Below are 27,844 nucleotides of genomic sequence, written 5' to 3' on the forward strand. Positions count from 1 at the left end.
TGCTTAACAATTATATGCTTCATTAGTTCTATGTGAATACTAAATGTACTTTTTAGAAACTGATCAGCAGAAGTCGTATCTTTCTTCTCCAATTGATATTTCAGGCTTTAAATTTGTTTTAACCTTTTTTAACTAAAGAAAACAAAAGACTAATACATGTTTAACTTCTATGCAGAGTACATCATGAGAAACGCTGGACCGGAAGAAACACAAGCTGAAATTAAGATTGCCGGGAGAAATATCAATAACCTCAGATATGCAGACAACACCACCCTTATGGCAGAAAGTGAAGAGGAACTAAAAAAGCCTCTTGATGAAAGTGAAAGAGGAGAGTGAAAAAGTTGGCTTAAAGCTCAACATTCAGAAAACGAAGATCTCGGCATCTGGTCCCATCACTTCATGGGAAATAGATGGGGAAACAGTAGAGACAGTGTCAGACTTTATTTTTGGGGGCTCCAAAATCACTGCAGATGGTTGACTGCAGCCATGAAATTAAAAGACGCTTACTCCTTGGAAGAAAAGTTATGATCAACCTAGATAGTATATTCAAGAGCAGAGACATTACTTTGCCGACTAAGGTCTGCCTAGTCAAGGCTATGGTTTTTCCTGTGGTCATGTATGGATGGAGAGTTGGACTGTGAAGAAGGCTGAGTGCCGAAGACTTGATGCATTTGAAGTGTGGTGTTGGAGAAGACTCTTGAGGGTCCCTTGGACTGCAAGGAGATCCAACCAGTCCACTCTGAAGGAGATCAACCCTGGATTTCTTTGGAAGGAATGATGCTAAAGCTGAAGCTCCAGTACTTTGGACACCTCATGCGAAGAGTTGACTCATTGGAAAAGACTCTGATGCTGGGAGGGATTGGGGGCAGGAGGAGAAGGGGACAACCGAGGATGAGATGGCTGGATGGCATCACGGACTCTGATGGACGTGAGTCTGAGTGAACTCCGGGAGTTGGTGATGGACAGGGAAGCCTGGTGTGCTGCGATTCATGGGGTCGCAGAGAGTCGGACACGACTGAGCAACTGAACTGAACTGAATACATGTACAAAGTAAAAAAAATTCAACCACAAAATACCAATGACACCAAAAGATACTCAGTGAAAAGTCTCCCTCTGCACCCATCGCCACTTCCCCATCAGAAGCAAGCACTATTCACTCTGATATCTTTCTGGAAAATACTTTTGCATATCATATATATTTAAACAGAAATGAATCATACTATGCCCACAGTTTCTGACCTTGCCTCCCCTCCTCATAAAACTGTTATGTATCAGCACACACATCTATCATATTCCTTTTAATGGCTATAAAAGTATATGGTACCAGTCGTTTAATAACTGCAGCCTCGAGTGAAGTAGAATCTCAGCATACAGCAGTGAACAACAGAGAAATGGTTTCTGCTCTCATGGAACTGATAGTAAATAAGTAATTATGAATAGTAAATACATGCTCTCAAGGCAACAAGAAGGGAAATGGTAGAGAATAAAAAGAGAAGCTGCTGAAAATAGCAACCACTAGTCTCCTCTCTCCCACCCATCCCCACCTTTTATTCACAATGGAACCAGAGTGATCTTTTCCAAAATTACTCTGAAGTTGAACGTGTTTATGAAGTGTATGTTCTGTTAAATGTTTGTATTTTTCTCTCCCTTTGTAAGAGATATTTCTGTATATTAGGAACATCAAGTCTTTATCATATCACGTATTACAAAAATCTCCCCATTTTGTTGATTTTTTAAAAATGTATTAAAAAATAATAATAAAAATAAAATGTATTTATAATTCTGCTGTGCATGAAATGAAAAAGATTTCTGGGACATGCTTTATCAATCTTTCCTTTGTAGCATGTGAGTTTTTGTTGGGCTTAGGGAAAGTTTCCAAGAATACAAAAAGAAATTCCTATCTTTTCCTCTAGTTACTATCTGTTTTTTTTTTTCTTTTCTATTACTTTAAGCTCTATGATCCATAAGGACAATCTAGCAACATCAATTAAAACTGAAACAGTAATACTCTGACTCAGCAATTCTATGGCTATAACCTACAAAAACAGTCACACATGGGCACAAAGACATGTACAAGGATTTTCGCTGCAGGATTATTTGTACTAGGAAAACAGGGAAAGTGTCTAGATATCTATCAGCAGAAGTCTTTAAATACATTACAACAGAACTACATAAACAGAATAATACTTAGTTTTAATAAGAAAAAATAATATTTATGTATTTTGATAGAGAAAAATATCCACTATATAATAAGTGAATAAATGCAAGCTGCAGGAGTATATACTGTGTAATCTCATTTTTACAAAAGAAAAATACATATAGTTCTACTAGGATTTATCTGTTAATAGTAGATACTCAGTAAGTATTTATAAAATAAATCAATTATAAATGAACAGGAGATATGTGAAAGGAAATACAGACTTTAAAAAAAAATAGGATTGAATTATCGGGAAGTGATAGCACAAATCTTTTATTTTTGTGTTTCTACACTATTTTAAATTTTAATGAGTATTATTCCTACTTTTTTAACAAAAAGTCCACTTAAGACAAAGTAATTGAGAAAATTCAATTCTTTATCAACATTTCCAGAGCCATAAAGAATTCACGATCAGTTCTTACAGTTCTTTTACCTACATTCAAGGTTGCATTCCAGAGAACCAGATGCCTTTTGAGTTTTTTCTCGTTCTCTAAGTTGCTGGTTCAAAATTCTCAATTGCCTAAATGAAACAATGAAGAAACATGAATGCAAGAATCCAGGCTCATTTTAGATTCGACATTTGAAAGCCTATTAAAATAGAGAACTAAACAGTGGCACCTTCTAGGAGAACAGAAGTTCATCTTGTCCCCAAACAAAACAAAAACCAAATAAACAAAACCACACTGCTGCTAAGATCTGAGATAATTTTTAAAACATTGTCCAGGATGGCATAAAACCGCTCCTCAATAGAAAAAGGTTAACTTATTTTTCCTCTTCCCTTTTTTGTTCTCTTATCTCTTCAGTGATTTCCTTGTTTCTCTATTTCTTTCATTTCTATCTCCTCTTGCTATTTTCTTCTGTCTTCCTTCTCAGGAAGTATTTTCATTACTGTAGTAATTATCTGCTTTTAAAAGATCTGTCGTAATTATGAACCAGAATTCCTACAAGGACCAGCTGCTATCAGACAACTATCTGCTTGGTTTGTCACGCAGTGTAAAAACTGGGAAACATAAACTTACGGTGCTACTAATTTATTAGATCTAAAGGTTAATGGCTTTATTTAAGTAAGGAGAATGCCAATAAGCACCAAGTCTACCTCATAATGAACTTCATAATATATAGCTGTTTCGCAAATAGGAATATACAAAAGGAACTGCAAGTGTTTACTTCTAAGAAGTTAACACTTAAAAAAAAATCTCTAATATCTTTTGCGAATTATTATCTGGAAGTATTCAGCACTAAAGTATCACTGTTATGAAATCTAAAACAATAGATCCTACCTCATATCATTTGTATATATTCATTCAGGCTGGATTAAAGAGCTAAACATAAAATATAACAATAAACAAACAAAACTCAACAATACAAGTTTTAGGTGACAATCTACATAATCTTAAGTGGGAAAGGCATTCTTAACCAATACTCAAAATCCAGCAATCATCAAGGAAAAAAGTAAAGGATTTAACTACACCAAAACAGAAACTTGTTCTAGAATTAGCAGTCTGGAAGAAAATCTGCTACACATATAACAGACAAAGGGGCTGTAACATCGAAGAGCTCCTACAAATCACTAAGTAGGGAAAGAAAACATGACCAACAGTAAGAATGGGCAACTCACAAAAGAAACAGAAGAGGCCGATAAGCATATGAAAAATTCTCAGCCACACTAGTATGAAGAAATACAAATTTAAAACAGGAGGTATTTTATGACCACAGGATTCACAAAAATAAAAGGAAATAACACTTTAATATATACATATTTGGCTGCACGGGGTCTTAGTTGCAGGATCTTTACTTAAGTGTGTGTGTCTCTCTAACTCTTTTGTGATCCCATGGACAGTAGCCTGCCAAGCTTCTTGTCTATGGCATTTCCCAGGCAAGAATACTGGGGTAGGCTGCTATTTCATTCTCAAAGGAAATAACACTTTTTGTTGGTGACAGGATAAGGAAATGAAATATCTCATTTGGTATGAGTTTCTACTTGCTCCTTCTCAGGTTTCTTTCACAGGCTTCTCCTTCTGTGTTCTCTGCTTAAGAAGCTGTCATTCCCCAGCAATGCACTCTTGGTTATGTTCACACTCTATACCTTCTTAGTGAATTCAACACTTACACGCTGAGAGCAAACCACTTGCTTTTAATCATTACTATCTCCAGTACCTACACAGGACCAGGTCTGTAGTAGATGCTCAATAAAAATGTGGTCAGTGAATAACTCCCAAGTTTATGTTTCTATCCTGAATCTTGTTTGTGGGTTCCACTCATACCATACATGTCTCCAGATGGTCTAAATCTTAACTCACTGGTTCTCCCACTACATTTTATAACTAAAAACTGAAATGAAATAACAAATAAACAATCTATTCTTCTAGCAACTTCCATCTGGAAGAATTATGTTATCATGTCAAATTATCAGGCCAAAGACAACGCCACAGCCCAGTTCCTGCCTTTCAGTTCCAGTTCATTTCTTTGTTCTTCGTGGGTACATAATGGTCTTGTATTTGAGTCTTAACTCAGGAAATGGTCATGAGTTCTAACTTGCCCTTTAAATATTAAGGCACTCACTAGCTTAACTGGAATCCCCACAGCCTTCATCCAGGAAATTTTGGAATGGGCCACAAGGTCACAATGAATGGGTCACTACAGATATTTTACGGGTAGGGACCAAGAACAGTACTAACAGTTGAGTACTGTTTCAGGAGTCTCACATAAAAACTGCCCAGATCCAAATGCCAAACAAACAATGAAGCTAGCTATTATTTTTAATGCCACAAGATGGCAATAAACACCAAGAAAGTCCTGAAAGATCAGTTTTTTTGGCTAAAAAGGAAGAGGAAGTTTAAAAATGTCCAAACAAGAAAAAAAACCAAAACCCTGTTTTTGATTGAAAATGCTGAAAAACACTTTTGAATGAGCCTATGCATTCCAACTCTCATTTATAACAGATTATGGATGATTCCTTCCAAATAAAGATTAACAAAGAGACACAAAAATTCCTACTTCTGCTGGAAATCTCATTCTGCTAAAAGAAAAAAAAAGCGTATCTGACAAATTCTTCATTTTTCAATAATTTCATTTTTGGAAGGTCAGGTAAACGGTGGCAGTAGCATGATATATAATCTTTGTCCTCTAAGGACACAGCCAAGAAACGTTGGTGTCAAGTCTGAAGAATTAGGTTAGACATCAAACTGATACCTTTTTAAAAAATTAAAAACAAGCAGTGACCAATAAAGTAAGTTTTATTTTCTAAAGTGGCTTATACCACAGTCATTAAGACAGTATGGTACTGGCACAGAGACAGAACTATAGATCAGTGGAACAAAATAGAAAGCCCAGAGATAAATCCACGCACCTATGGACACCTTATCTTTGACAAAGGAGGCAAGAATATACAATGGATTAAAGACAACCTCTTTAACAAGTGGTGCTGGGAAAACTGGTCAACCACTTCTAAAAGAATGAAACTAGAACACTTTCTAACACCATACACAAAAATAAACTCAAAATGGATTAAAGATCTAAACGTAAGACCAGAAACTATAAAACTCCTAGAGGAGAACATAGGCAAAACACTCTCAGACATACATCACAGCAGGATCCTCTATGATCCACCTCCCAGAATACTGGAAATAAAAGCAAAAATAAACAAATGGGACTAATTAAACTTAAAAGCTTCTGCACAACAAAGGAAACTATAAGCAAGGTGAAAAGACAGCCTTCGGAATGGGAGAAAATAATAGCAAATGAAGCAACTGACAAACAACTAATCTCAAAAATATACAAGCAACTCCTGCAGCTCAATTCCAGAAAAATAAATAACCCAATCAAAAAATGGGCCAAAGAACTAAATAGACATTTCTCCAAAGACATACAGATGGCTAACAAACGCATGAAAAGATGCTCAACATCACTCATTATCAGAGAAATGCAAATCAAAACCACAATGAGGTACCACTTCACACCAGTCAGAATGGCTGCGATCCAAAAGTCTGCAAGCAATAAATGCTGGAGAGGGTGTGGAGAAAAGGGAACCCTCCTACACTGTTGGTGGGAATGCAAACTAGTACAGCCACTATGGAGAACAGTGTGGAGATTCCTTAAAAAACTACAAATAGAACTGCCTTATGACTCAGCAATCCCACTGCTGGGCATACACACTGAGGAAACCAGAAATGAAAGAGACTCGTGTACCCCAATGTTCATCGCAGCACTGTTTATAATAGCCAGGACATGGAAGCAACCTAGATGTCCATCAGCAGATGAATGGATAAGAAACCTGTGGTACATATACACAATGGAGTATTACTCAGCCATTAAAAAGAATACATTTGAATCAGTTCTAATGAGGTGGATGAAACTGGAGCCTATTATACGGAGTGAAGTAAGCCAGAAAGAAAAACACCAATACAGTAATGCCAAAGAATGCTCAAACTACCGTACAATTGCACTCATCTCACATGCTAGCAAAGTAATGCTCAAAATTCTCCAAGCCAGGCTTCAGCAATACGTGAACCGTGAACTCCCTGATGTTCAAGCTGGTTTTAGAAAAGGCCGAGGAACCAGAGATCAAATTGCCAACATCTGCTAGATCATGGAACAAGCAAGAAGAGTTCCAGAAAATCATTTATTTCTGCTTTATTGACTATGCCAAAGCCTCTGACTGTGTGGATCACAATAAACTGTGGAAAATTCTGAAAGAGATGGGAATACCAGACCACCTAACCTGCCTCTTGAGAAATCTGTATGCAGGTCAGGAAGCAACAGTTCGAACTGGACATGGAACAACAGACTGGTTCCAAATAGGAAAAGGAGTATGTCAAGGCTGCATATTGTCACCCTGCTTATTTAACTTCTATGCAGAGTATATCATGAGAAACGCTGGACTGGAAGAAACACAAGCTGGAATCGAGATTGCCGGGAGAAATATCAATCACCTCAGATATGCAGATGATACCACCCTTACGGCAGAAAGTGAAGAGGAGCTAAAAAGCCTCTTGATGAAAGTGAAAGAGGAGAGTGAAAAAGTTGGCTTACAGCTCAACATTCAGAAAACAAAGATCATGGCATCTGGTCCCATCACTTCATGGGAAATAGATGGGGAAACAGTAGAGACAGTGTCAGACTTTATTTTGGGGGGCTCCAAAATCACTGCAGATGGTTGACTGCAGCCATGAAATTAAAAGACGCTTACTCCTTGGAAGAAAAGTTATGATCAACCTAGATAGTATACTCAAAAGCAGAGACATTACTTTGCCGACTAAGGTCCGTCTAGTCAAGGCTATGGTTTTCCAGTGGTCATGTACGGATGGAGAGTTGGACTGTGAAGAAGGCTGAGCACCGAAGAACTGATGCATCTGAACTGTGGTGTTGGAGAAGACTCTTGAGAGTCCCTTGGACTGCAAGGAGATCCAACCAGTCCATTCTGAAGGAGGTCAACCCTGGATTTCTTTGGAAGGAATGATGCTAAAGCTGAAGCTCCAGTACTTCGGACAACTCATGCGAAGAGTTGACTAACTGGAAAAGACTCTGATGCTGGGAGGGATTGGGGGAAGGAGGAGAAGGGACGACCGAGGATGAGATGGCTGGATGGCATCACAGACTCGATGGACGTGAGTCTGAGTGAACTCTGGGAGATGGTGATGGACAGGGAGGCCTGGCGTGCTGCGATTCATGGGGTCGCAAAGAGTTGGACACGACTGAGCGACTGAACTGAACTGAACTGAACTGAACTGAATGCATATATATGGAATTTAGAAAGATGGTAACGATAACCCTATATGTGAGTGAGACAGCAAAAGATACACAGATGTATAGAACAGTTTTTTGGACTCTGTAGGAGAGGGAGAGGGTGGGATGATTTGGGAGAATGGCATTGAAACATGTATAATACCATACATGAAACGAATCGCCAGTCCAGGTTCGATGCATGATACTAGATGCTTGGGGCTGGTGCACTGGGACGACCAGAGGGATGGTATAGGGAGGGAAGTGGGAGGGGGGTTCAGGATTGGGAACACGTGTATACCTGTGGCGGATTCATGTTGATGTATGGCAAAACCAATACAATACTGTAAAGTAATTAACCTCCAATTAAAAGAAATAAATTTATATTTAAAAAAGATAAAGTGGCTTATAAATTAGCTCCTAAAGCAATTTTAAAATGTTCTGCAACTTCCCCAGTGTCACAGTGTATAAGAATTTGCCTGCCAGTGCAGGGGACACAGGTTCAATCCCTGGTTTGGGAAGATTCCACATGCCACTGAGAAACTAAGCCCGTGCACCACAACTGCTGAGCCTGCAGGCCGCAACTACTGAAGCCTGAGCACGTAGAGCCTGTGCTCTGCCTGAAGAGAAGCCACCGCAATGAGAAGTCCACACACCACAACAAAGAGTAGCCCCTGCTTGCTGCAACTAGAGAAAGTCCACGCAAAGCAACGAACACCCAGCGCAGCCAAAAGATAAAAATCAATCAATCAATCAAAGAAAAATGTTCTAAGAAATAGAAATAAATAACAACTATCGATATTTCCTACGGTCACAATAGCAAGATAAATAATACACAGAGTCTAAGTTATGGGCTTCCCAGGTGGCTCAGCAGTAAAGAATTCCCCTGCAATGTAGGAGACCCAGATTTGATCCCTGGGGTCAGGAAGATGCCCTGGAGAAGGAAATGCAACTCACTCCTCCAGTATGCTCGCCTGGGAAATCCCGTGGACAGAGGAGCCTGGCAGGCTACTGTCCATGGGGTTGCAGAGTCGAACATGACTGAAGCAACTGAGCACAAGCACCGTATAGCCTGAAAGTGAAAGTGAAAGTCGCTCAGTCGTGTCCGACTCTTTGCGACCCCATGGATGATACAGTCCATGGACTGCATAGCCTAGAGTAGCCTAATAAATACCTCTCTATTTGTTACCAACCAAGTGACAGCAGGTGTGAAAAAGTTGTGAAAAAATATATCCTAGTGGGCACAAATAATGGAAGAGTTAGAGACTGCTGTCAGTATTTGGAAAATAGAGGATTAAGAGTATAAACACAGTGAGACTACGTCTATTTTCCTTACAAAGCCCTAGATATCTCATCAGGCATTTTTGTTCTGGCCATGGGACATCTCTGCATGGAGACAAAACAATTCGAAGCGCAACTCTTACCTGCGTAAATGAGCATTTTCACTTCTTAGTGGCTGCACGGCCAGTGCTATTTCAACCTGAATATTTGTGTTTGCACTTACGGCTGGAAGCAGAGATATACACATCTCCAGTTCTGTAATCAACCTCTGAATTTCTGAATCTTCTATAAAAAAGAGAAGAAATGAGTAAACACTGTATTATAAATTGCTTTTTTGATAAGATTATTCATATGTATTACTAAAAAAGAAAACATTTCACATACATACATATGTACTATAAACAAACTCAACTCAGTTATTTATGAATTTATTATACAAATCCTATTTTCCTTTTTCCTGTAGTCTGCATTTCCTTATTGAGAAGAATTCTAAAGGCATTAAGTTCAGTAAACTAAAGATTTATGTTAAGTCACAGAATTATGATATCAGTGATTTTTTTTTCAGTTAAAGTGTCTAGTAGGAAGATGGTTTATATATATCTCCTAGTCCACATGTTCCTATAATTACTAAAGGGTTTCTTATAATTGATTTTAGTATTAACAACATAACCTTTGATCCTGGCATTAAGCGAATAATTCACTTCTGATGATTCAATTTGGAAATATATTGAGGGAGGGTCTACTAAGATAAGGTTTTATTATTTAACTTTATAAAGTAAATTTAACACAAGCAGCTATACTTCATTTGATACAGCATCAAAAGCAGTATCATTTTTGTCATTAACTGTGGAGAGTGGATGATTTGGGAGGTGGCAAAAAGATACAGGTAGAAGGTAGATTTTAGATCTCTTGTCCTTTTACTTTTGTTCATTTTTATTCAGATTTTCTGTGAACGGCTGGAAAAATGGTACAGATGAATTTATTTGCAAAGCAGAAATAGAGTCACAAATGTAGCAAAAAAGCTTATGGCCAGCAAGGAGGGAGAAGGTGGGATGAACTGGGAGATGAGGGTTGATATACGTACAGTACTATGTAAAACCAGATCACTAATGAGAACCTATGGCACAGCACAGGGAATCCTACTTGATCTATGGTGGCCTAAACAGGAAGAAAATTTTAAAAAGAGTGGATACATGTATGCATACAACTGATGCACTTTGCTGTACAGGAGAAACTCATTCAACACTGTAAAGCAACTATACTTCAATTAAACCAAAATTTCTGTGAAATGAAAACATTTAATAAATATAATATTAACTATCTGATACCCAAAAGAGATAAAGTATTCAGCTACAAAAAGTTAATAATTCCACAAGTACTTTAACACCTTAATGGAAAGTTTACATGCATACAGTAAACAACTGTGCCCAATTACAGAGCAGAATGCTCTGTAGAGGGGTTTTGCATGAAAGCATTGGGGGCAGAGACCTGGGCTCCACCATTTTCCTGCAATGTACCTTAGTCAAATTACTTAATTCTTGAAGCCTAGGTTTCTTCATGGTTAAATGGATAACAACAGTACCTCATGGGGTTGCTGAGAGGATTAAATGAAATACTGTTCTCCAAGCCTCAGTTTCCTCATCTGTAAAATGGGGACAATAATAGTACCTCATAGGGTTGCTGTGAGGATTAAATGAGATAATGCATATAAAACACTTAGCACAGTGCTGGGCACATGCTAAGTGCTCAATAAGTGATAGCTAATATTACTACTATTATAATTGTTACCAACGATTTAGTACTCAGTTAAGAGAATACTAATGAATTAACAGTCTGAAAATACAGGAGATTTTAATATACTGAACCACAGGACTAACAGTGCTACAATCCTAATAATACAGATAAATTTTAAGATTTGGTAATTTTTTTGTCAGACTGCAAATATTAGGTACTCAGAACTTCTATAATCAATTACTGTGTTTTCTAGATGACAAATGTGTAACTAACTCCAAGTGAAAGTCATTATTCAGAATATACATACATAATGAAAATGAATACAACCTGGCTCAAATATCGCATGACTCCACCTAAGATATTTTTCTTGATTAATAGAATACCTTAAGAGTGAATGGAAAAGGGCATCAGAAGATTTAGGTTCCTTCTCAAAGTGAGATTTGTTAAACATTGTAACAGTTATTAAATAAATGATGAGAGGAAAACTTCTACATCTTTTAAAGTAGGAAAAATTATCACTCTGTTCTAGGGAGTTAACCATGTCCTCCAACCCCTTAAAATTTATCTCTATAAATTTTCTTTGGTTGAATCTTTTCAAGGTCCCTTTGAATCAAGTAGAATGAACACACACTTACAAGTGAAAGAATAATATTCCCTAGCATATTTCAAATCCACAGGAAACAACAGGGAGCAAAAACCCACAAAATAAGAATAAAACAGACAAAACTCATTTCCTCATTAGCATAAGACATACTTCTATGGAAAATATCACAAACTTCATGTTGATTATCCTGAATTTAAATGATGACATGCCATAGAAAATTATAAAGAAAGTACTTATCTACCTTGTTCTGCTACCAGGACCTTGAGCTCTCCCAACAGATACTTGATAGTTCTAACTTTCTCAGCACTCTGGTTCACGTTTTTTGCCTTCTGCACATCCTTTATTCTTGAATCTCGCAGAGGTATGTTTAAATCCTTTCCTTCACTTCTGACCTCACCAATGTGTTCATTAGCACATTTTTCTTCATTAGTAGCCAAGAAAGCTGGCTGTAATAGGGTGGGGCTGTGGCCAGTGGGACTGTCAGGATGAGAACGCAACAGTTTCATGTATGTTTGGAAACACTTCAGTAAGTCTGGTTCCTCAGAAAGTCTTTTTGGCGGAACCCCATTAGCAAGACCCAGTTGCTGAAATGTTGGAGTAGCTGGTTTGCCAGTTTGGGGCAGGTTACATGAAACTCCAAGACAGGTATTGAAGGAATTCCTTACAACATCATCAGTACAGTTCACAGAAATTGTTCTTCCTTGTGATGCAAGCTGACTGTCACCATCAGTCTGAACTTCCTAAAGAAAGAAAAAAACAAGCTAAGACTTCAAAAATAATGAGCACTGACTTGTGGGCATTAATTACAATAAACTCAAACGCAAAATGTTAGAAGATGACATTCGCAGGATGGAATTCCAGATTACCAGTGAATAAGTCAATTTCCCCTTAGCTCACTATTCTGCATTTTTAAAGCTTAATTAGTTCACTCAGTAATATGGGAACATTATAAAGCCATGACCAAAATAGATTGTTTGCAAATATCATAAATGGTTTAAAGGCATCAAAAATTAGTCTACTTCGGGACTAAAATAAATTTCCACTTTGGGAAATCACAGGGTAGAAAATAAGCTGAAAAGACTTCTGCATAAACATATTTAGAGAAATGTTACAGTAGTAAAAAACTTATTTAAATGTCTAACCATAGGTGAGGAGTTACACAGACCATGGTATATCCACTAAATAGAGTAGTAAGAACTTAGTAAAAATTTACAAAAGGTAAATCACAATTAAATGTTAAGTGAATTAAAAGCAGCATGTAAAACTACATAAAATTATGATGATATTTTTAAAAGAAAGTTTACTTAACAAATTAAAAGAAAACGAAACCTACACAAAGAATTAAATGACTGGAACACGCTCTATCAATGCGTTAACAGCAGTTGTGCTTCGGTGGTAGGTATGGGTGATTTTTTTTTCTTCTAGTAATCTTTTTCCTTCCCCCTGCCCACCACTGTCCTCAATTAACAGGCAAACTTTTCTAATAAAAAATAACTCAAAAAATAATTGGTCTTTACATCCTAGGGCATTTAGATACAATCAGCAAATTAAACTTTCTCTCAAGATGACAATTTCTAAAAGCAAATTATTACTTATATAGTATATAAACTGCACTCACAGAATGAACCATTGGAGGGCAAGGTGGCTGCTGAGGTAACCGGACTGGGATAGAAGTGCGTAAACCATAACTAGAAGGTGAAGACGTCTGAGATTCTAAAATGTTAAAGGGAGAAAAAGTCATTCACATCTCAGACTGCTTATACAATTACCACGCAACTTAATTAGAGCGTACATTCATGCTTTTTAAAACATCATTCATACTAACCAGAACCAGACACAGTGTGGCAAGATGCAGTAGGAATTCCATTAGGGTTGTTCTTTGAAGCCAAGTTATTCATCAGTGACATTTGAGTCTGCACATGTTCGCAAAGAGCTTGGTATATTAAGGGTGAATACATTCCACAATGGTCTTGTAGTGACCAATTTTGCAGTATATCTGATGAGTCTCTTTCACTTCCAACAGAAGCATCATTAGGTATCCGCTTCTTATTATCTGAAGATACTAATATGGAAAAAGGGGAAAACAATTTCTGAAATATGGTTCTTTTCAAAAACCTTTACCAAAGGTATTAGAGGAAAAAAGGGCTCTCAGAAGTAACTTGATTCATCACATACTTTACAGAGTGTGATCACCCTTAAAGAAAATCACCTCAAATTCTTTTTTTAAAAGGAAGTAATGAATCAGGTTCTCCTCAAAATTAACTTATACTATGTCTTTAAAATCTCTATTAAATGCTACTCATAATGCACTTGAGTTGAGAAAGGAGTCATTGGAAGGACTGATGCTGATGCTGAAACTCCAATACTTTGGCCACCTGATAAGAACTGACTCACTGGAAGAACTGACTCATTGGAAAAGTCAGTTTTTGATGCTGGGAAAGTTGAAGGCAGGAGAAGAAGGGGATGACAGAGGATGAGATGGTTGGGTGGCATCACTGACTCGATGCACATGAGTTTGAGGAAAGCTCTGGGAGTTGGCGATAGACAGGGAAGCCTGGCATGCTACAGTCCATGGGTTCGCAAAGAGTCAGACATGACTGAGTGACTGAACTAAATGGAATGCTCCTGAGAGGGAGAATGGAACAGAAAGATAGAATACCTTGTACAAGTATGATGCTTTGATGATAATGATGCTAATAATAACAACAATAATAAATAAATCAGAGCTTTTAGAGAAAGTGAATTAATCTACACATTGAGCTCTCAAATAAGACCTTAACCTGACATTTAAAGTCTCAAAAGCCTAACCACAACATAATTTTCCAACCATCTTTCCATCACCCTCAACTAAGAAATCTTTCAATCCAGTCAGACCAATTTAGACACCTACAAGCTTTTCCCCCTTTCCTATAATATTACTCATGATGAACCATACCTTTCAATTCAATTCTACCTAACTCAGCAAAGCTCCTCTGAAGCCTTCTCCAGTCATTCCAGTCTAGTGACTGCTCTTCACCATGCCACAGTACATACTGTCTATACTACTCATGTGTCACTTGGATACTGTACTATATTGCTTATCTTTCACTCTCTTGTCTGACTAAACGATAAGCTTCTTTAGGCAGGGCTGTCTCTCAAACCTCATTAGTTTTGTATTAATCTATGTACAGAGTAATTAATACATGAAAAATAACAGTTTTCTACTTAGGACTACTCCACAGATCACTATCAAAATCTATTTCTTTGTCTAATAAGATTCCCTTCCCAAATTGTTTTAAAGACTATTAACAGAAATGAGGGTATTCTTGTTAGATCATAGATTATCAGAGTACAAAACAAACTTAGAAAAACATACACTTTTTGGCAAAAGCTTACCAAAGCTAAACATATATTTTATGATACAGCAGTTATATTTCGGGGAATATACCTGACAGAAATGAGTATTATGTCTACTAAAAAATGTGTACAAGAATGTTCACAACAGCTTTATTAGCAGTAGCCCCAACTGAAAACCCAAACAGTCATGAATAGTAGAAATGGATGAACTGTGGTGTAGCCATATGATGGAATACTATACCGCAATGGAAAAGAAAAAAGTACTGATATACTCTGGCCGCCCATATGAAGTTAACAGATACGCTGTGTGACAGTCAGACGCAAGACTACACAGTGTACAGCTGCATTTTCACAGTGTACATGAAGTTCAAAGATAGTAAAACTATCCAATTGAGAAAGAAGTCAGAAAAGTGTTTATTCAAGGATGAGGAGACAGGCAATAATGAGAATACTGATGGATAGGAGCCTGGTAGGGTACTGAAATCGTTCTTTATTTCCAACTGGGTGGTCAACTACACGGATGTACACATATGCAAATATTTATTGAGATTTATACACTTGCTTTATTAAAGTTAATCCTTACTTAAAAAGTGAAAAGTTAAAATTTTTTAAATGGTATGGAATTCCCTAAATACATACACAATTTATTGAAAATAAAAACACTGCTAAAAGCATAAAACCTACAAGTAAAAGCAAAAAACCTACAAGTAAAAGCAAAACGTTAGAGGCAAATGAAATATTATAACCAATAAACACAGAAAACTACTACTAAATTTTTATTTGACTATGAAAATGGTTGGAGATACTGGATGCATCTATTTTGACTTGAGTTATTCTTTCCTTTGTGATAACCTGTTGGTGCGAACATACTTCCCTGGCCTGCATATGAGCTTTAACAATTAATAGCTGAATAACTTTTGGCAAATTATTTAACCTCTCTTGGACGCTTCTTCCTCATCAGAAAAATGATGATAAGAGCATTACCTGTTTTATAACACTGTTATGAAAATTAAATAGCACATGTAAACCATCATTGTCTAGCACATAGTAAGAACTCAATAAATGTTACAGCCATTACCAAATGGCTCCAAAGTCTTAATAGGGCCAAATAAATATTTTATATTCATAGATCTTCCCAACTGATATCACTAATAAATCTCTAACCATTTCCCCTCTAAGGTGACATGCAACAACTTACTCTTCACTCTCTGAATATATGAACTAAAACAAACTGGTTAATAAACATTTCTGTTAAAAAAAAAAAAAACTGGAAATGTTGTTGAGTCACTAAGTCGTGTCCAACTATTTGCAACCTCCTAGATTGCAGTACACCTCCTCCTCTGTTCTCCACTATCTCCCAGTTTGCTCAAATTCATATCCATTGAGTCGTCTAGCCATCTCATCCTCTGCTGACTCCTTCTCCTTTTCCCTTCAATCTTTTCCAGCATCAGCTGACTCTTTTCCAATGAGTCAGCTCTTCACATCAGGTGGCCAAATTATTGGAGCTTCAGCATCAGTCCTTTCAATGAATATTCAGGGCTGATTTCCTTTAGGATTGACTGGTTTGATCTCCTTGCAGTCCAAAGGATTCTCAAGAGTCTTCTCCAGCACCACAGTACAAAAGCATCAATTTTTTAGCACTCACCCTTCTTTATGGTCCAACTCTCACATCTGTACATGACTACTGGAAAGGCCTAGCTTTGACTATACAATCTTTGTCAGCAAAGTGATGTCTCTGCTTTTTAATAGGCTAAGTTTGTCATAGCTTTCCTTCCAAGAAGCAAGTATCTTTTAATTTCATGACTGCAGTCATTGTCCGCAGTCAAGAAAATAAAATCTGTTACTACTTCTACATTTGCCCCTTCTACTTGCCATGAAATGATGGGACCAGATACCATGACCTTAGTTTTTTTAATGTTGAGTTTCAAGCCAGCTTTTTCACTCTCCTCTTTCACTCTCATCAAGAGGCACTTTAGCTCTTCTTACTTTCTGCCATTAGAAAGTGAGATCTTTTCAGTTGTGGCATGTGGGATCTAGTTCCCTGACCAGGGATAGAACCTGGGTCCCCCTGCACTGGGACTGTGGAGTATTAGCCACTGGACCACGAAGGAAATCCTTAGTGGAAATACAATTTATAATAAATAAAAAGGAAAAGTATCCTCCTAAAATAGTCTTAACTTTGAAATCTAAAATGATGAAAGCTGAGATCCCATGCAGCCCACAGCCATCTAGCACATTGCTCTTCCTTTCCTCCTAAGTCCTAGGTCTCTCTTCTGCTCTTGGATTTCCTTCGGCTCCATATTTGTCTGGTTTCAGGAATTCTCAGATTTTATACTCATAGGTCCCAAGCACCGGCACTCATTCATTTCTTTTCAAGAGATGGCTTTCACAATCTCTGTTTCAGTTCAGTCTCTCAGTCGTGTCCGACTCCTTGCCACCCCATGAATTACAGCACTCCAGGCCTCCCTGTCCATCACCAACTCCCGGAGTTCACTCAAACTCATGTCCATCGAGTTGGTGATGCCACCCAGCCATCTCATCCTCTGTCGTCCCCTTCTCCTTCTGCCCCCAATCCCTCCCAGCAGCAGAGTCTTTTCCAATGAGTCAACTCTTTGCATGAGGTGGCCAAAGTATTGGAGTTTCAGCTTCAGCATCAGCCTTCCAATGAACACCCAGGACTGATCTCCCTTAGGATGGACTGGTTGGATCTCCTTGAAGTCCAAGGGACTCTCAAGAGTCTTCTCCAACACCACAGTTCAAAAGCATCAATTCTTCGATGCTCAGCTTTTTCACAGTCCAACTCTCACATCCATACATGACCACTGGAAAAACAATAGCTTGACTAGACAGACCTTTGTTGGCAAAGTAATATCTCTGCTTTTGAATATGTTATCTAGGTTGGTCATAACTTTCCTCTCAAGGAGTAAGCGTCTTAATTTCATGGTTGCAATCACCATCTGCAGTGATTTTGGAGCCCAGAAAAATAAAGTCAGCCACTGTTTCCACTGTTACCCCATCTATTTCCCATGAAGTGATGGGACCAGATGCCATGATCTTCGTTTTCTGAATGTTGAGCTGTAAGCCAACTTTTCACTCTCCTCTTTCACTTTCATCAAGAGGCTTTTTAGCTCCTCTTCACTTTCTGCCATAAGGGTGGTGTCATCTGCATATCTGAGGTGATTGATATTTCTCCCGGCAATCTTGATTCCAGCTTGTGTTTCTTCCAGTCCAGCATTTCTCATGATGTACTCTGCATAGAAGTTAAATAAGCAGGGCGACAATATACAACCTTGAGGGACTCCTTTTCCTGTTTGGAACCAGTCTGTTGTTCCATGTCCAGGTCTAACTGTTGCTTCCTGACCTGCATACAGGTTCCTCAAGAGGCAGGTCAGGTGGTCTGGTATTCCCATCTCTTTCAGAATTTTCCAGTTGATTGTGATCCACACAGTCAAAGGCTTTGGTATAGTCAATAAAGCAGAAAGAGATGTTTTTCTGGAACTCTTGCTTTTCCATGATCCAGCGGATGTTGGCAATTTGATCTCTGGTTCCTCTGCCTTTTCTAAAACCAGCTTGAACATCAGGAAGTTCACGGTTCACGTATTGCTAAAGCCTGGCTTAGAGAATCTTGAGCATTACTTTACTAGTGTGTGAGATGAGTGCCGTTGTGCGGTAGTTTGAGCATTCTTTGGCATTGCCTGTCTTTGGGATTAGAATAAAAATGGACCTTTCCAGTCCTGTGGCCACTGATGAGTTTTCCAAATTTACTGGCATACTGAGTGCAGCATTTTCACAGCATCATCTTTCAGGATTTGAAACAGCTCCACTGGAATTCCATCACCTCCACTAGCTTTGTTCCTAGTGATGCTTTCTAAGGCCCACTTGACTTCACATTCCAGGATGTCTGGCTCTAGGTGAGTGATCACACCATCGTGATTATCTGGGTCCTGAAGATCTTTTTTGTACAGTTCTTCTGTGTATTCTTGCCACCTCTTCTGCCACATCTTCTGCTTCTGTTAGGTCCATACCATTTCTGTCCTTTATCAAGCCCATCTTTGCATGAAATGTTCCCTTGGTATCTCTAATTTTCTTAAAGAGATCTCTAGTCTTTCCCATTCTGTTGTTTTCCTCTATTTCTTTGCATTAATCGCTGAGGAAGGCTTTCTTATCTCTTCTTGATGTTCTTTCAAATTCTGCATTCAGATGCTTATATCTTTCCTTTTCTCCTTTGCTTTTTGCTTCTCTTCTTTTCACAGCTATTTGTAAGGCCTCCCCAGACAGCCATTTTGCTTTTTTGCATTTCTTTTCAGTGGGGATGGTCTTGATCCCTGTCTCCTGAACAATGTCACGAACCTCCATCCATAGTCCATCAGGCACTCTATCAGATCTAGTCCTTAAATCTATTTCTCACTTCTACTGTATAATCATAAGGGATTTGATTTAGGTCATACCTGAATGGTCTAGTGGTTTTCCCTACTTTTTTCAATTTAAGTCTGAATTTGGCAATAAGGAGTTTATGATCTGAGCCACAGTGAGCTCCCAGTCTTGTTTTTGCTGACTGTATAAAGCTTCTCCATCTTTGGCTGCAAAGAATATAATCAATCTGATTTCGGTGTTGACCATCTGGTGATGTCCATGTGTAGAGTCTTCTCTTGTGTTGTTGGAAGAGGGTGTTTGCTATGACCAGTGCATTCTCTTGGCAAAACTCTATTAGCCTTTGCCCTGCTTCATTCCGTATTCCAAAGCCAAATTTGCCTGTTACTCCAGGTGTTTCTTGACTTCCTACTTTTGCATTCCAGTCCCCTAGAATGAAAAGGACATCTTTTTTGGATGTTAGTTCTAAAAGGTCTTGTAGGTCTTCATAGAACCGTTCAACTTCAGCTTCTTCAGTGTTACTGGTTGGGGCATAGACTTGGATGGTTTGCCTTGGAAACGAACAGAGATCATTCTGTCGTTTTTGAGATTTAAGTACTGCATTTCAGACTCTTTTGTTGACCATGATGGCTACTCCATTTCTTCTAAGGGATTCCTGCCCACAGTAGTAGATATAATGGTCATCTGAGTTAAATTCACCCATTCCAGTCCATTTTTGTTCACTGATTCCTAGAATGTCGATGTTCACTCTTGCCATCTCCTGTTTGACCACTTCCAATTTGCCTTGATTCATGGACATGACATTCCAGGTTCCTATGCAATATTGCTCTTTACAGCACTGGACCTTGCTTCTATCACCAGTCGCATCTACAACTGGGTATTGTTTTTGCTTTGGCTCCATCCCTTCATTCTTTCTGGAGTTATTTCTCCACTGATCTCCAGGAGCATATGGGGCACCTACCAACCCGGTGAGTTCCCCTTTCAGTATCCTATCATTTTGCCTTTTCATACTGTTCATGGGGTTCTCAAGGCAAGAATATTGAAGTGGTTTGCCATTCCCTTCTCCAGTGGACCATATTCTTCTTCATCTCTGATTAAGTTAAGCTACAGTATTTTGCCTTTGTCAGCAGATGCCATCACTCAACATAAGTTAATAAACTTCAAATACTTCTTAAAATTCAAAGCTTTAGAATTAACATGTCTTACTTAACTCCTCCATTAACTCAAACTATGTGAAACTCTATTGATAATGTTGTACATCTGTATTTAAGACACAAAAATCTTAAAACAATTTATCCAAGACAAGTTAAAAAGCATTAAGTGGATGTACAATTTTTAGATAATTCCTGCCACCCAAATATGGAATACCTACTGCAGATAGGCATTGCTGGGTGCCTATTATAATTTGAAATATGGAGAACACCTGGCCTTGATGGGGGCAATTAATGCTCAAAATATTCTGCCTGTAGTGGTTTATTTCTCCAAGATGAGGGCAGAAATATATATATGATACTGAAGGTAGGAGCATGTGCCCACAGCATTCAATACACTTATCAAAATCTAAGTAGCTGCTTATTAAAAAAAAATTTTTTTTCTTTTAAATGTCAGATGCACTCTTGGGTAAGCTCTCAATGCATTTTTGGAACTGCCTTTCTGCCTCATTCCTCTGAGTAAGCAACAGGGTGGGTGGGTGTGACTCCAGAGACACCCAACGATCTGGCAGGTCCCACACAGAAAATACATAAGGAGCCCAAGCCCCAGAAGACAGTAACACAAAGTCGTAAGATAACATATGTTAAAGTTAAAATGATATGTAGATACTAGTTAACATGCTATAATAAATTCCTAAAGCTCTAATTATGACTATCTCACCTGTGGAGAGATGAAAAAGGAAGGAAATGCAGTTTTGCCTATTTTTTAAAAAAATGTTAAATTGGTGAGTTGTCAGAAATTGTGCTTTTTAGATAAAGGGCATTTTTATTTATTTTATTTAAAAAAAATCTTTTGGCCATATCCAGCGGCATGCAGGATCTTAGTTCTCCGACCAGGCATCAGACTGTGCCCTCTGCATTAGAAGTGTAGGGTCTTAACCATTGGACCACCAGGGAAATCCCAGCTTTTGTGTATTTTAGGCACTGTGATTAACAGAGCAAAAACCTTGTACTGGCTAACAGCTGTTAACTACAAAAAAAGAAGGAAAAAAAAAAAGATCCTTTGTAGACAGTGCTACAGTGATAAATCAAAGAAAGATGAAGTAATTTAACCAAAGGGAAAGAGGTTTCTGCTTCCAAAGAACAAACCTTGGTCAATGAGAACCATTTCTTATACTGTAACCCTAATGGAGATTGTCCTTTGGGAAGTAGGCCCTAACTTCTGATGATGACAGTGTAGGGGAAAGACAATAAGAATATTATATACTGAAAACAGGCCAGAACTGCTGATGTGACTCTAATCCAAATAAGAATTTAATGCTAGGGACTAAGAATGCCAGATCTCTCTCATTTGCTTCACCAAACCCACCTTCTACCCATCTCCACTCTGCTCTGCTATCTCTGGGATGCTACTCTGTATGGATTACATTATTAAGAGACATTCCTTTATGGGTCTCTTCTGCTCCTACATGTTTTGCTGGGTTTACCAAAGAAAATGTAAGGCTATGACCTAAGCTCTGTACCTGGGACATTTCTCAGGGCTGTGTTTATAGAGAGCGATGTTGAGGGATACGGTTAAGGTTTTCCCTGGGTCAGGTATAGGCTTTCTAACTGCTTACTACCAAAGCAATGAATCCCCCAAGCTCAGTGTTCTTCAGCTGAAACTCAAACCTTCAGCATGTGCAGTTTCCCCATGAGCCCATCGTATCATCCCACTGGCAGTTGGCAGTGAGGCAGAACCAATATAAATATGCTAATGTGCACGCTGCTAGCTGGGCTATGAGCGCAGCACCTTTGTCTCTGGCCCAAGAGTCTTGTGTCTCCTGTCAACATCCATGACATAGTAAGGATAATCCATTAGCTTCTAAGAATGAAAATCAGATCCCTGACTAGATATACATCAACAGGGTTCCAGTTGGGTCCAATCCAATGGGAACTGTGGCATTATCAAAGAGAGGAAAAGGCATGCATTCAAGGTATTTCAAACTCCCTCTCTATGAGGCCACCTTGGGCTGGCTTTGTCCCTTAAAGCTCACTGCTCCTCTCAAGACGGCCTACTCTACAGAACAATATCTCTAGCTGAATCCCGGTAACCTCTTCCTCACCTTGTCCCTTAAGACCTAGGGATATTAACAGTTCTGTGCATGCTGCCAGCACTGGGCTAGCAGAATCCCTTGTGATTTCCTTATACCCTAATGAGTTTGTAATAAGTTTCTTCATAAATAAAACCCCTATCTTAATTTGGGTGTTGCCACCTATTCTTTCCTGCCAGTCAATTCTAAAGGAAGTCAACCCTGAATATTCATTGGAGAGGCTGATGCTGAAGGTCCAATACTTTGGCCACCTAATGCAAAGAGCCGACTTACTGGAAAAGACACTGATGCTGGGAAAGATTGAGGGCAGAAGGAGAAGAGGGTGACAGAGGATGAGATGGCTGGATAGTACCACTGACTCAATGGATATGAGTTTGAGTAAAATCTGGGAGATAGTGAAGGAAGGACAAGGAAGTCTGGAAGTCCGTGGGGTCACACAGTCGGCATGACTCACCGACTGAACAACAACAGATCTAAACTCTGTGGGGACTCTGAACAAACAGTCAAGCTAGGATCCAACAAGTTGCTAACACGGCACCATCGCTGACCACTCCTTTCTCTGTCCATCGGTCCTCCAAAATAGGTCTCTACTCTAAGAGTTAGGCCAGGGGTGAGCACACTTTTTCTTAAAAGGCTGGAGAATAAACATATTATGCTTTAAACAGGCCAGATGGTCTCTTTCACAACTACTCAACTCTGCTCCTATAGCACGAAAGTAACCATAGAAAATACATAAACGAAAATGAATTAGCATGACTGTGCTCTGATAAAGCTTCATTTACAAAATAACTAAACATTACAAGAAAATGAAAATGGCTGTAGTATGCTCACCCTGGATTAGACCAGTATTGTCCCACCAAAATATAATGTAAATCATATAAGCAATTTAAAATTTTCCAAGAACTACATTTAAAAAATTAAAATAGGTAACATTAATTACTATAATGTTTTATTCAAATCAATACAGCCAAAATATTAACATTACAATATGTGATTAACATTAATCACTGAGATATTTTATTTTTTTGCGTTAAATATTCTAAGCATACTGTGTATTTTTACCATAAAGCACAACTCAATCCAGATGGTAAATTTTTATCAGAAATCCTTGATCTATATTTAGGTTTAATAAAATTTACAGTTAAAAAAAGCAGATTCACTTACCAAGTTATTTCAAACATACTTTAAAAGCTTTTTAATAACTAGGTCAAGTACCAGCTTTCAAATTTAAATTAATTAAAATTAAATAACATTTACAATTGAGTTCCTTAGTTGTACTAGCCATACTTGGAATGCTCCGCAGTCCCATGTGGCTTGAGACTGCCATCTTAAGTGGCACAGGTCAAGACAATATAAGGCTAAACACAACTGGCCTCCAAGATAGGTTAAAAAAAAAAAAAAAAGAAAAGTGAAGTCGCTCAGTCGTGTCCAACTCTTTGCGACCCCATGGACACCAGGCTCCTCTGTCCATGGGATTTTCTAGGCAAGAGTACTGGAATGGGTTGCCGTTTTCTTCTCCAGGGAACTTCCCGACCCAGAGATCGAACCCAGGTCTCCCACATTGTAGACAGATGCTTTCCGTCTGAGCCACCACTTGATCTTAGCCAAAAGGCCAAGAAGCGATAGGAAGTCATTTTCTCGGCCTTGGTTCTGACTCAAGACCGTCTGAATTTCAGCCTCTTTGCCTGAATCCTGATCTCTAATACCCAGAACTAGTGCTGTACCTGACTCAAACCCCTTACCTAAGCTAAATCTTACTGTACTCTGCTGTACTAACATTTTTGGCCCACCTGAACTGTGAACTAGCTGGTTCCATTCTTGATGCTCTGAAATCCCATTATGGACTTTTTCATCTCTATTTTGGGCTACCATGTTCCATAGGCCTCTGTGGAACAACATAATCAAAACTTGCTTATTCTAAACTGCTTACTGAATCATTCCACTTAGTCAGCAAGTTAATTGTGACAGTGTAAACCATCCTTGGCTACAGTCACTGTCAATCAGTGGCAGACTGTTTTTCCTTACATAAAGACCCAACTTGGAATTTTACCTTCCTATTACTATATCTTCTAACTGTACAGCTGAAAAATTGAGCTATGGATCCTACTTAGAATATATGTATACACATACAGTATTTTTAAAACAATAAATATACACATGAAACCCAACCAATCTGTGAATATCATTCTGAGTTTGAATCTATTCTCCTACAAAACCTAACCATTTTTCTTTTCTACTTTTCATCTTGGCAAAGTACTCAGCAATTAGAAGCTGAATAGAGAAAAGAAAAATCACAAGCGCACACACACACCTGTATAACCAATACTATTAAAATGTAAGCCCAACTGCATAACCCCAGTAATCTATCAAAACTCCCATAATTAAGTATCATATTTAAATAAATAAGAGAAAAAAATACTTACAAATTTCCTTCCGGACTACAGAAGGCACAGTGTGTTTTTCCCGTCCTTTCTTTTTGGATCTGTATCTTTTGGTTTCTACAGGTCTGGGGTTATATCTATTTTCTGAATATGTTATTTCTGAACCTATTAATGATTAAAACAAAAATTCATTAGCATTAAGAGAACTACTTAATTGAGAAAAGGTGATCAGCAAAGAAGCATTTTAAAAAAAAAACCTGAATCTTCATTTCTCAAAATGTCCCGCAGCAAAGACGCACAGCCATCAAGCCCCTGTACAGTGTCAGTCTGTAAGGAGAAAGTCACATAGAAATGTGTACATAAAATTTTAATGCAGGGAAAAAAATTCTGTAATTTTAAAATTTCCTTATTTAGAAGCAATTTATTATTGGTGGAAGACATGTGTTAAAGCAAAAAGTCTCCATTCTTTGTCAGGACAATTAATACTTCACCTTTGAATTTTTATTTCCACTTCTTAGCTTTTACCTGAAAACTAATTAAACAGTATACACTGTATCTATTCAGTTTACTCTTACCTGACTTTCTGAATCAGAGTGAGTGGGATAGCCAGAATCTGCATTAAAACGGGGTATCTTTCTCAAATTGGTCCTAGAAAACATTTACATATAATATAAATATAATTACAAAAAATATAATATTTTCCCAAAATACATTCTAAAAAGACACTTTCTTTCCACCAAAGTTTGGATAAGAAAGTTTGCCAACCATGTAAAAGATGGATTTATGCAGGATTTTATGAAGGTTGTAAAGACTAAAATGATCAACATGGGTAGAGATATGAAAGGTTTCTCCCCAGAGGTTTGTGAAAGTAGAGACCCTCACTTAGCTCTCTGGGGTAGGAAAATTTAGTCCATCCCATAGACTTGAAAATCTCTTGAGAATTCCTGAAGCTGGACACTTTCTTAAGTACTTACCCTTTTCTTCCATTTGTTAATTTAGCAGGTCCAGTGTGCTTTCCTGAAGGTATTACCTATGACATAATGCATTATATTATAGGAGATATACAAATATTTTTCTATCATATTCTCAGTATACTGTTTGGACAAAACCTAAAATGTTATTGTTTCCTTCTGTTTCACTTGGTAAAACATACATAACATAAAATAAACCATTTTAAAGTATACAGCTCTGTGGCATTAAACACATTCACAATTGCGCAACCATCACTACAGCCCATCTCCAGAACGTTGTCCTCTTCCCAAACTGAAATTCTGTACCCATTAATCATTAATCTCTAATCCTCTCCTCTCCTAAGTACCTGGTGGAACCACCCTTCTACTTTCGGTCTCACTGTTCTAGGAATCTCATATAAATGGAACCAGACAGTATTTGTCCTTTTGTGACTGGCTTACTTTGCTTAGCACAGTATCTTCATAACATCCATGTTGCAGCATGTGCAAAATTTCCTTCTTGTTAAAGCTGAATAATACTCCATTTTATACATGTACCATGTTACTAATTTTAATAAAATCCACTATTACAGCTGAACTCATAATTTTTTTTTCTATATAAAATGTCAAGCAAGCAACACGTACATTTGTTCCTTAAGTCTATGTAAGTTGAAGACTGAAGCTGAAATTTTACTTTAACCAGAAGTATCTACTATAGTAAGTCTGGACTATACTCAATCCCTCAAAATATTTTACTTCCCCTAGGTCTTCAAAATACATGTTAACTTAAGATATAGGGCAGAGTTCATAACTCTGATTCTATTTTCCCACATTCTTTAGAATGCCTGACAAGACCAGCACATGAAAACTCTACTCATTTGCTTCTACACACATCCAATACGTAGGAGTTACACAAGAAACAACTGTGCTTGCCTCTGGGAAGGGAAACTGAGAATCTGGGGGACAGAACAAGGGAGACTTTCCATGGTATACCTTTTTATATCTTAATCACTTTACATTATTTAAATATAATATCTATTCAAAATATAATTTTTAAAAGACATGGTTAAATTTCCTACTCACTCCCTCATTTTACCCTTTAGGTGTAGTCACTGTTGGCAGTTACACTTAGGATTTTTCTTGACATGTTTACATATTTCATCTCAAGATTCCTTTGAGCAATTACTATTAAACTTTCTGGAATTATAAAGTTTCACTTCTCCTTAAGATAACTTAGAATATGAGGGAGTCAAAAAGCAGCAGTGAGAACCAACATTGGCAGAAATAAGATGCCATGTAATACAACTCTACTAGACCCTGCACGACCCCCTAAGGGGCTTTCCTTTCACAGTATCTATGTTGGTGTCCTGTCCAGGACCAAAATAAAAAGCCAAACCATCACGCTAAGTCTAAAAACAACTACCACAATAATTATCTTTCAGAATTAAAAAAGTAAACTGTCTAGATAAATGTATGGCATAATGGCGTAATTGAAAGATTTTATACAGCATTTCACCGAAACACACACACACACACACATTAGGTCATATTACAAAATCAGGTAAAGAAAATTAACCAGAATACAGCACCCCGCAACAGTGTGATACTGGCAGATTTCCTTCAAATTTATTTTGTATTCTTTATTTTGAAGTAATAGTACAAAGAACGGTATAATGCTACCAAGATTCCACAGCTGCTGACAGTTTACTACATCTGCCATGTTCTCCCTCTCAAAAATGTAGTATTCCTTTTTGTCTGAACCATTTCAGATTATGTTACAGACATGATACTCCTTTATATTTAAGTATTTACTCCTAAATATTTCCTAAGGACAAGGTCACTCTCTCATAAAACCAAATGATCAAAATCAGGAAATTAACAGTGAAACCATACTATAATCTAATCTACAGATCTTATTCATTTTACCAATTATCAAAATACTGTCCTTTACATTAAAAAAAAAAATATATATATATGGCCCTTATCCCATAAATCCAGGATCATACGAAGCATTTTAAGCAGTCG

General features: G+C 37.8%; 1 protein-coding gene across 4 annotated transcripts in view; it reads right to left on the bottom strand.

The window, feature by feature from the left end:
* Window positions 1-27,844, bottom strand: part of CCDC14 (coiled-coil domain containing 14) — a 46,103-nt gene that overhangs the window by 12,337 nt on the left and 5,922 nt on the right. For all 4 annotated transcript variants that reach the window (XR_009597956.1, XM_042232326.2, XM_012095854.5 and 1 more), the window contains exons 2-10: window positions 25,844-25,899; window positions 25,445-25,517; window positions 25,127-25,196; window positions 24,912-25,034; window positions 13,363-13,599; window positions 13,156-13,250; window positions 11,779-12,277; window positions 9,343-9,484; window positions 2,635-2,717 (exon numbers count right to left, since the gene is read on the bottom strand). Coding sequence is in view for 3 of the 4 variants with exons in the window: in XM_042232326.2 (XP_042088260.1) it covers window positions 2,635-2,717; window positions 9,343-9,484; window positions 11,779-12,277; window positions 13,156-13,250; window positions 13,363-13,599; window positions 24,912-25,034; window positions 25,127-25,196; window positions 25,445-25,517; window positions 25,844-25,899 (1,378 nt within the window). In the remaining variant the exon portion in view is untranslated. The remainder of the gene's footprint in view (window positions 1-2,634; window positions 2,718-9,342; window positions 9,485-11,778; window positions 12,278-13,155; window positions 13,251-13,362; window positions 13,600-24,911; window positions 25,035-25,126; window positions 25,197-25,444; window positions 25,518-25,843; window positions 25,900-27,844) is intronic.

The sequence above is a fragment of the Ovis aries genome, chromosome 1, assembly GCF_016772045.2.
Source record: "Ovis aries strain OAR_USU_Benz2616 breed Rambouillet chromosome 1, ARS-UI_Ramb_v3.0, whole genome shotgun sequence".
Lineage (NCBI taxonomy): Eukaryota > Metazoa > Chordata > Mammalia > Artiodactyla > Bovidae > Ovis > Ovis aries.